The 10,521-nt window shown below is 39.9% G+C and overlaps 1 protein-coding gene across 1 annotated transcript; it reads right to left on the bottom strand.

Annotated features, from left to right (window-relative positions):
- Nucleotides 1-2,164: 2,164 nt before the first annotated feature.
- Nucleotides 2,165-9,956, bottom strand: ubxn6 (UBX domain protein 6). Its single transcript, XM_079157311.1, has 11 exons — nt 9,773-9,956; nt 8,480-8,637; nt 7,644-7,702; nt 7,391-7,519; nt 7,159-7,256; nt 6,547-6,622; nt 6,379-6,463; nt 6,021-6,240; nt 4,870-5,000; nt 4,616-4,764; nt 2,165-4,194 (listed from the first exon to the last, which is right to left on the bottom strand). The coding sequence occupies exons 1-11, from the start codon at nt 9,853-9,855 to the stop codon at nt 4,069-4,071; spliced, it is 1,314 nt and encodes a 437-aa protein (XP_079013437.1). The 5' UTR covers nt 9,856-9,956; the 3' UTR covers nt 2,165-4,068.
- Nucleotides 9,957-10,521: the final 565 nt, after the last annotated feature.

Genomic DNA, 10,521 nt, shown 5'->3' with positions numbered 1-10,521 from the left:
ATTTTACTTCTATAAAAGCAGCTGAAACTAAAAATATTGTTCAACAGTATTTTTGAATTCTGACTGATTCCGATTATTTTAAGAGGGGGTAACAGCTTAGGGGACTTACTTTTTGTATATATTTAATTGTGACTTAACATACAGTGACGTATGGAGCCCTGAAAGTTTTTAAAAATTGTTATAATCTTGTGGGAACAAGTGTTTATCTTGTGCCTGTAGGATAAATAACCTGTGCACAAGATAAAACCACATACGGGACTGTAGGAGCTCAGTTCAAAACAACACTTTTTAAGTATGTGATAAAGACACAAACTGATTGCTCACATAATTTAATACACCATGTTTGCATGTTGACATCTTTGCAAAAGGACTTCAGAGACTTACAGTAGACCTCAATGCTGTTGTGTTACAGAAGAGTGTCGAACAAGAAGTGTTGTGTCGTAGAGGCATCTCGGTCCGCAATTACAACTTTACTATATGCACATCTGGGCAGCGCCATTTTGGTAATCAGTCAACTGCTTTAGGGCCATGAAGGGTCAGCTTTAACAAAAACCGGTCCAGGGACATTGTGTAGAAGAAACAAACCTTTCAGGTCCAGTTCTGTGGCTTCGGATGAGTTTCAGTCATTGTGCGGTGGAGACGGATGATGGGTTTCTGTCCAGGATTGTATTCAGGCTCACAGGAAACAGGCTAAACAAAAGGTGTGTCCATTAGAGACTTTAAAACTACCAGCCCCCAAAATGTGTTTGTGTCATTCTCAGGGGGGGGGGGGACCCGACTGCAATCTGTGGATTTAAAAAGTGTTGCTTTTGTGTTGACAAAAGACCAAAAGGGAGGACAAGTCACATGATGGTGTGACTCGTCTCTACAAGGAAGTCACGCACAGGGTTGTATAGTTTCTCTTAACGCTGTGTTTGGCAGACAATATCAAGATTTAACTGCACAATTGTTTTGAAAAGTCAAATAGTTCCTCTGCAGACGGTCGTCCTCCAGGGTTTCTGGTGGGACAGGTTGAGCTACTCCGAAGCGTTCATGGTGGAACGGCTGGTTGTTCTGATGTGTAGAGTAACAAACAGCAGAACCAGTTTGGTCTCATCCGCCTTTAGAAGAAGGTTGATAAGGAATGTTAATGAGTCAGTTCCGGTCTCTTTTGTTTCACAGAATTTGGACCAAAATTTCGCTATTTTTGTTTTACGTTGACTGTCTTTATATTTTATTTGTTTGCCAGGGACAGTGCACATTAATCAACATTTCAGTTTCCACCCAGATGTAAATATGCCAGAGTTAGCTAAAGTGCTAATTTTCAATCTGCAGTACCGGTGCAGATTATTACAATTTAGTGGCCTAGTATCAGTACAATTCAACCGCAAACACTATAGTACAATAAAATACATAAAAACATTAAACGTAGCTGATTTGTAAAAACAGGTGAGGTAATACGATTACTCGTGATTACAGGTTTGGTTGGCTTTAAGCCGTGTCTCCAGTTTTTGTTTAAAGGTAAATAATACTTAATAAATAATAAACTCAATAGGAACACTGTTCCATCAGAGTGTGGCTCCGTGTGGACCGTTTACCAAAACTGTCTACGTCTGATTTATTCACTGATAAACATGCTGTTGATTCAGACTCAAAACATTAAAAACACCTTTAAAAAGTTGCAGCTTAAGTTATAACCACTCTGTTTTGATTGAAGGGATAGTTTAGATGTTCTGAAGTTGTATGAGGTACGATTCATACATGCAATTTACTGCAGTGGACGGGGGCAGCCACTGAAAATGTCTATATATATATATATATATATATATATATATATGTATATATATATGTATGTATGTATGTATGTATGTATATATATATATGTATGTATGTATGTATGTATATATATGTATATATATATATGTATATATATATGTATATATGTATATATATATGTATATATATGTATATATATATATGTATATATGTATATGTATATATATATATATGTATATATGTATATGTGTATATGTATATATGTATATATATATATATATATATATATCAGTTTAAGGAGCTTTTTAGGACCGTCAGCGTTGTAATGGTTCTTGTATAAACAGCATGTCGAGTGTTAGTAGTCGTGAAGTTCTCTTTAGGTACAGATTGACATTAAACGACATTCTTCATAATTCTGTTTATTAAACTAAACGGTTTAGATGCAATGCAAGCGATCTTGGTTACAGGCAGGTCATTAAAAAGCAACGGAATACAACTCAAGACAGATCATAAGTGCTCACTAATTATTCTTCATACGGTGACGATGCTGATAAAAGAAAACAGTTACACCCTTCCTTTGAACACCTGCGTGGCCACTGAAGCAGAGGAGTGCAGAGATGTTGCTTCGGGCCGACTCGGCCTCACAAACGCTGAGATCGTAGATCAAATTTTGTGTGCAACTAATATTTAGAACCGGTTTAAAGTAGTGACAATTCTACTGTAAAATAAACAAACTAAAAACAGGACTTTTGATCCATTTCGGTCATGTGTTTGTGTCCAACTCACTCTGGATGAGACAGATGAGCGATGAGAGGTAGGTTGTTGTCGTCTTAACCAACCACAAACTATATTTGGCTTTTACAGATTTACCTGCTATAGATTCATGTAGAGCAAAACCAAAATACATATATTAACCTTCAATGACATGTTTCAAGGGAAAGGGTGGATCTAAAACCTTTGATAACTTTGCATTCGGTGCGCTGGAATCTGTATTTACATGTTCACGTTCTCCCACTGCGTTGGAAGTACAGACCGTTTCTATCTCAAGGAAATGTGTTTGATACAAATACAAACTCAAGATGAATTTAAAAGACCAACATCATCGAGCAGAGTCCGTGCTGCCGGGTTGAACAACAGAAACGTGAGTGATGCCTGCCTGCGTGCCGAAGCAAGTTGTTTATATGAAGCCTCTGCAGTGAGCCTTTGCAAATGTTTTACATTAAGGGCACTCTTTAGTGTTTTATAGGTTTAAATAATCCCCAAAAAGTGCTTAGAACGGCTAAATACAAGAACATTATGGTAGTAGAATCCCCATCCCATTGTCAGCGCATGACTAACACTTATAAATCGTAATACATTGGGGACTTCATTACCTCTGCCGAACAACGTTATGCTTGTTTTGTTTGTCAGCAAGAATACAGAAAAACGATTTCCATGAAACTTGTTGGAAGGGTGAAGCATTAAACAGGGAAGAGCCAGTGAATATTGGAGCCGATCCGAATCACAGGGTGGCTCCAACGCGATACTCTTCACTAACTGGGACTACCTTGGCGGAGGTCTGCGCTCCGAGTGCCCTTCTAGTCTGTAACAGATGTCTCAGTGCGGGACGTTAATTTAAAGTCAATCCAGAAATAAACTTGTTTGATTGATGATTAGGGCTTGTGCTCATACGCAATAAAAAATAAATTACATTTAAAGTTTAAGTAACTAGAGAAGGAGTGCAAGGCCAAACGGGGCAAGCACAAAAACCGTCGTCTGACAGACAAAAAAAAAACACTTTTAAAGTTGAGCACCACTAAACAAAACGAGAAGCATTTCAAGTCAAAGCCAGCGCGCCGACACCAAATACACAAGTCCACAACAGTATCCGACCACATTTACTCCACTACTCTCCGAGTCTCCTTCTACACGACCGAACAGCCGCACTGTTAATCCAGCTGTTGTGGAAGCAAGACTGACCGTTTACTACAAACGCGGGGAGTCGACACAGTTAAAACGAGGTCTCAACATGCCACATGACGGATACCTGACGGGGTAGGTTGTTGGTTAGAGCACAGAGGACTTTCTGTTACAACGTGCTGCTGTAGAGTGACATCATCCCCACGAGGAGAGAGAACGGCATGCTCAGCAAAACAACGCGCATCAGGGTGAAGTTGCCCCCTTTAGCCTATCACTGCTACTGCCTTTAAGTTAGCATTTGTAAAAAATAAACGTATCACTGGTCATTTGTGAGGGGGGGGGGGGGGGCAAATCCACCCCGGTAGTGCCAGCGGGTGGAGGGGGGGGGGATTTTAGGGACAGCGTCTGCTCAGCTCAGCTGAGGGTCCGAATGGTTTCCAGCAGCTCCGGTTTGAGGAGGGCGGGGCTCTTCCCACCCGCGGCTGCAATATCCGCCTGCACGACCGCATCCCAGGCAAACGTGAGCAGAGCAGCAGGGACCTGGAGGAGGACGGGAACAATGTGACGTCAACTTCTGGGGAAAATACCAGATTGTGTACAAGATGACAGCATGGTTCTGCAACTCACCATTGTTTCAATTATTGATGTATTATTTTGGTTGTTTGCTTCATTAATATAGAAATTCAAATAATGACAAATGTCTATCACGAGTTACGGGAGCCAAAGGTTATTCAATATACAATATCAGAGAATGAGAAAACAGAAAATATATATATATACTGTATATAAATATATATATATATTAAAAAAACTGTCTAGTGGAATCAGTTCCTTTCACTGAATTTGTTTGCAGTATAAAAATATAGAATATCTCCAGTCTCACCATTAAATTATATATAAATATGTGACAACAACTAATCTAGATGCACTACTTCATGTTGGCCTCTCGGTGTCCACTCACCAAGTTACACTCTGCTAGTGCGACGTCTTCAGCCTCTTTGAGCTTCTGACCTCCAGGAGCGATGAGGTCAAAGGGCTGCCAGCCGTCCACCAAGGACTCACGAACAAACGCAAACAGCACAGGCAGCCGGTCCCACGCATAAAAGGTCCCTGTGGTGACACATCATCTCCACTGACTCACTTCCATTTCTATCAGGGTTTTTTTTCAACAAAACCTTCTGTTTTTTTTTGTTAGGTGGTATTATTCTGAATTACCTTGTAGCAGACTCCCATCAGGCAGTCTGATCCGGAGCAGAGTGTAGTTGTATTTCCGTCTCTCCCTCTGCTCCTCTTTCTCCCTCATGGCTTTCGTGCGCATCATGGCGTTCTTCTCCACTATCTCGCTCCTGGGAAAAGCACAAAAGAGATGCAGGTCGCTGAGTTCAGGTTCTCTGAAATGATCACGGAAAAACACCACCAGACCGGTGTGGTGTGGCGGTGTGGTCGCTAAGAGAGGTGCATGGCATCACCCCGGGAGCACTTAAAACAAGGTGGGACTAAAGGGTTCCACCATCAGACAGTGTTGATGTGTTCCAGCATGTTTACAACATCTGCTCTTCATTTTTGTTCATTGCATGCGTCTAGAAGATGCCACCGCTTCATCCGATGATTGGGAGGCCGTGTCGTAGAACACAAGCTACAATCAACCAGCTTGATGTGCAGACACTTATGTGGTTGTTTTGCAACAGCCCAGTAATGTTTCTGCAAGATTTAATCAGGCAAAATGAAATCGGCGTTGCGTAACTGCATGTTGAGTAAGCATTGCTCAAATAACAAAATGCAGATAAAAAGCATCCGACATTGAACTTTACTCCACCATCCCGGCATCACGACTACAACTAGAGGGAATAAAAATGTAGTTTTACTGTTTAATTAGACGTGTAACATAAAAACATTCATGTAACACAAAAAGTCTTGACATCTGAATTACACAGTGCAACTGGAATGCACTTACTGTTTAATTGTGCCTATTTACATACATGTGATGCATTATGGTTTACTTTGCTGCACATAGTGTAACATCACACACACACACACACACACACACACACACACACACACACACAGACACACACACACACACACACGTCTTCAGCGTGAGTAAAGAAGACGTAAAGCTCGCAATTTGGAAGTCCAAAATAAGCCGTGAGTAAAGGATGGAATTTGGTGCAGTTTGAGAGAAAATGTATCTTATTTAATAGTCAATGTCTATTACGAAAGCACAACAAATTTAAATTTTCCATGAAAGAAAAGTGACAAGAAATCTATTGTGTATGCTGTCGATTATAGCTCCCCGGAATCAGTAGGTTGGAAAAGAAAGTCAGAAATAGCGTCTCTATGTAACATCCATCACGAGGAGTCTGTACCTCTGCTGCTGCTCCTTCTTGAGCTCCTCCGCCGTCAGGTTGTAGAATACTGGAGGCAGCTCAAAGCGCTGGGCGTTGGGAGAGGCTCTGAACGCCTGAGGCTGTCTGTCCAGCTGAGCTCTGACCGGCTCTCCTCTCTGCAGACGATCCCTCCTCTCCTTCATCAGCTCCAGGGCATCGGGACAGTACTCCAGTAAGACCAGGAACTCCTCTTCCTCCTCTGATCTCCAGCAAAGGCAAACGCAAATCAGAATATGTAACAACTGACGGAATGTTGTCGAAAACTTGCGTTTGCCAGGTTGACTTTTTAAAGGATCCGTCGTTTGTTGATAAGTAACTTGTGTTAGGATTAATTTACCTTGACCCTCTACAGGAAGCATAACGCTAGTGAAGTCCAGGGCCTCCAGGAACTCTCTACTGCCCTCCACACAACGAACTTTCTCCTGAAATACATTCAAAATGGGAATGATATCAAAGAAATCGGGGTGAGGTCCACAGTACTGAGAGACTCTGGTTTCAAACTCACCTGGTACACCTTGTTGCTGAGTTTAATCTTCCTGTATTTCTCCTCTGTGGGATTCTTGCATATATTCTCAATATATCTATTGACAAAACAATAAGGACACATGAAATAACGTAGTTGTTTAAAACATCGAATTAATTAGAGGATATTCAACAGTAGAAGTCAAAAGAACTTAAAGCTACTACAAGGAACTTTTATTTTCTGTTCATTTTGGCGGTCCCTGTGGACAATAGCGGTAGTGTTTCCGAGCACCAGAGTCCCTTTAGAAAACCTCTCATTTTACAGCAGCAGGGTCTGACAGTCTGTCCCTCTCAGTCCTGGTTCTGGTTTTCCCGTGTCTCCCTTCCCTCCAACGGGCCCAGCAATACGGCTTTGGCCTCCAGTAGCGTGTCGTGTCGGTGTCAGTGTTGGCTCAGAGCGAGGATCCTGCTCCTCGCTGGAGCTTCTTCTGATTACTACATAGAAATAGCCGGTCTTCTCTCTGATGGTCTCGTTTACTGACGTAGGTCATATAGAGGCGTCAGTATTATATTGAGACTGTTTCATAACCAGATAAAAGTTCCTCGTAGTAGCTTTAATGTCAGTATGACGATCAACCATTGCCGCGTGCCTTACTTGCTTATGATGTCCACAGCAGCCTTCACTTTCTCTCTGTCTTTGTTAAATGTGTGGACCATCATAACAGAGGCCTCGACCGCGTCCTCCTCAAACCGCTGACAGTAAAAACAAGAGTACATCTTTTAACCAACGAGACTCGGTGGAATAACATTCAGATTAAATTATCATGTTGCAAACACGTTCTAATTTGAGCTGAAACAACAACAAGTGACAGTATTTTCAGACGTACCATTAAAATGGCCTCTTTAATGTGTACTTCCCTCTCACTCTTAGTTAAAGTGGCTCCAGTTAGCGGGCAGGTGAAATACACACCTGACACTGACAAACAGGCGGGATCTATCACTGGCACTTTGGATCCCTGGAAAAGATTTTTCATCATGAATATCGTCAGACTAAATACTGATCACTGTGAGCCAAGTATTATGCTAATGAAGTCATTTCAGAAACCTTGATTCAAAGAAACAAATCACTGTCTCACATACTTCTGCTGCGTCGGCCTTTTCTTTATCAGTCAGTGCAGCCGCCTCCAGTTCTCTTCTAACTACAAATACAGAAGAATCATGCAAAACTAAATTGTTATTCTTTAATGAAACACTCATATAACAGTCTAAAGAACAACAATCATTGCACAAATATGTTGCTGTTCATCTAAGCATTACCTCTGAACACATCAGAATATGAAATATTATTAATTAGGAAAACATTTGAGCATCTTAAGACAAAAAACAACACACAACAAAAGCAGACCTAGCCTTTTACTGCAAACACCGAAGTGAACAGATGTGTAATCAAAATTATCCCAAATCAGCAAATAATAATAATTTAACATATATCTTCCACAAAACAGATAAAAACTATTTAAAAAATGCCTGTTTTATGATGATTAAGTGGAGAAAAGAGTAGCTTTGTCTGAGAAGAACACATATACATAATCAGTAAAATAGTATCGGTGATAATAGTACTACATTGACACTAATATTACTTTCTAAAAAATGACAGTCTGATGGCATTTGTCAGTTCATAAATTGGGTTTAATTTGGGCTCTACATCCCTAAACCTCTTATGATAACAGCATGTAGTAACATAGAGCAAAGCAACATTACTCAAAGCACACACATCCCATTATTCAGAAATGTAATAATGTAATAATGTGATGTGAGGGGGAATTAAACTCATTTTAACCCTCTAAAGCCTACATAGACAAAGAAACTCCTGGACATAGTTTTGTACATTTTGCTAATTGTGAGTTTATTCTATCGGTCAGAATCAGGTGTTACACGTCATGTATCCAGTGTTGGATATGGGTCGTTTGTCTCACCCTGGTTCCTGATGGCGTCCTGAGAGGTGTGGACCTTCGGCCGGGGGTGCTGCTCTATCCTGGCCAGAGCTGCGGCTCCGGCCCTCTGGGATCCTTCGCTGGGAGCATAGCGGTTGTGCTTGGCACTGGAGCTGCTCTGCGCCGCCTCGGCCTTGGCACTACAGTGTTTTGAGGACAGAAAAGCGAAGTGAAGAGGGGTACGTCGTGGCTCCATGTTGGGCCGGAAAACCTCCAGACAAACACAAATGCTGCTTTAACATATGAGAAGTGGAATTTGCTGGAATGTGTCCTGAATACACTTGAAAGGAAATTAAAAGCCTTGAAGAAATGGTTTGATATTAACAAGTTATCATTACATTTAAGCAATTCAAAATATGTTTGAAATTACACATAAATAATGTAATAACAAAAGTGTCTAAAACCATTGCAATATTATATAAAACATTATTTTTCACAATATACTGTATTGTTCTCTCATAATTCCATACATGACCTACTGTGTGCCGGTATGGGGAACTTATATGCTTATATATTAAAATGTTGTGATCTCATAGTTTACTTCCTAACTGTCTTCTGTTGTTTGAAATTAGAAAGAGCCAGAAAAACTGTGGTATGATTATTATTGTTGTATTAAAACTCAGTTTTTGTTTAGTGTATTAACAGCATTAGCTTGGAACTAGTAGTGAGAGGGTTGCCTCTAAGATTATGCTAATGCTATATAAAAAAGGGTCTGTATAATAAACTAATAATACATGTATAATAAACTTATAATATATGTATAATAAACAGGTTTTCGGTAAATTAAAAACAAATCTCTTTAATTTAATGCCTTACTTTAACTGTGTATTTTTAAGTGCATCCTTTTTTGGGAAATGTTAAATAAGCACTATTAGCTAAACTGCTGCCACAACTAATGCAGTTTAACTAGCTTGGCTACTTCACATGCTAACGACAACAAGGTGTCACTTTACGTTACTGAGAGCATTGGCTAAATAAGATTGTTTAGGGATTAACTGTTATTTTAACCTGACATTAGATAGGCGCCTCCCGCTGTGCCGAGTACTAGTTATATAATCTAGCTGCTAACGGTTAAAACAGCTAACGTTAGCTAATTTTATGCTACCTAACATACAATCACCACCATTCTAGTTAACTTTACGGCATGCTAATAGTGACCCAATATTCATCAAATGACCAGCAGCTAGCTATTTGCTAACTCAATAATTCAAACGTTAGACAGCTGTTAGCTGTAGCTCTACTAGCTGTGAAAAACAAGTTAAATTTTCTATTTGCCTGGCTTCTTCTGTTAACTTCTTCCCAGGTCCCGCAGATTTAAACTTAACGTCTTTCTTAATGTCTTCAAAAAACTTCTTCATTTCCGTTATAGCTGTCACAGAAAATATAAGTAATCCGATCGCAGAAACATAAATAGATGAAAGAGCTCCTAACTAGCTAACGATAGGTCTTAGCTGGGAGGACCAAAACAAACGTGTGTCAGCTGACAGAAAACTGCTTCATCCTCATAAACGCTTCTTCTTCGGGTTTTTTAATGGCAGGTTTGGTGCATTAGCGCCACCTTGTGCTCCGGAGTGTGAATCCGTAGATCATGTCCATCAATCCTGTTTTTTTGTTTTTTGTTTCAAATTGCTTTTGATATTTTAGAAATGGGTTTTGTATGTCTTGTGAATGGTGTATGCTTGTGCACTACTTTGTTGTTTTGTGTGAATAACAAAGAGCATTAATAGAAAAAAAGTCCCGAGTCACTGCACTCCAGTGGTCACAGTGAGGCATTGCAACATACATTTACATTTAATCAGAAGCAAAATCAATCATTCATCAGGTGTAAATTACATCTTGGCAGGAAATCTGGAATACTATATGATACAAAATAATAATACATTAAACAAATTTAAAAAGTCTGTCAGAGTGAGAAGTAACAGAGGTAAACGTAGGAAAGCTTAGTTTAAGCCTTAAGACATACATGACTAATTGCTACTTTATGTACTATTAAAAAAAGTTAAATGTGAGATTTATAACTGGTT

The sequence above is a fragment of the Pholis gunnellus genome (assembly GCF_910591455.1).
Source record: "Pholis gunnellus genome assembly, chromosome: 4".
Taxonomy (NCBI): domain Eukaryota; kingdom Metazoa; phylum Chordata; class Actinopteri; order Perciformes; family Pholidae; genus Pholis; species Pholis gunnellus.
Note: the sequence above shows the minus strand (reverse complement) of the source record. Positions and strands in the feature narration are given on the sequence as shown.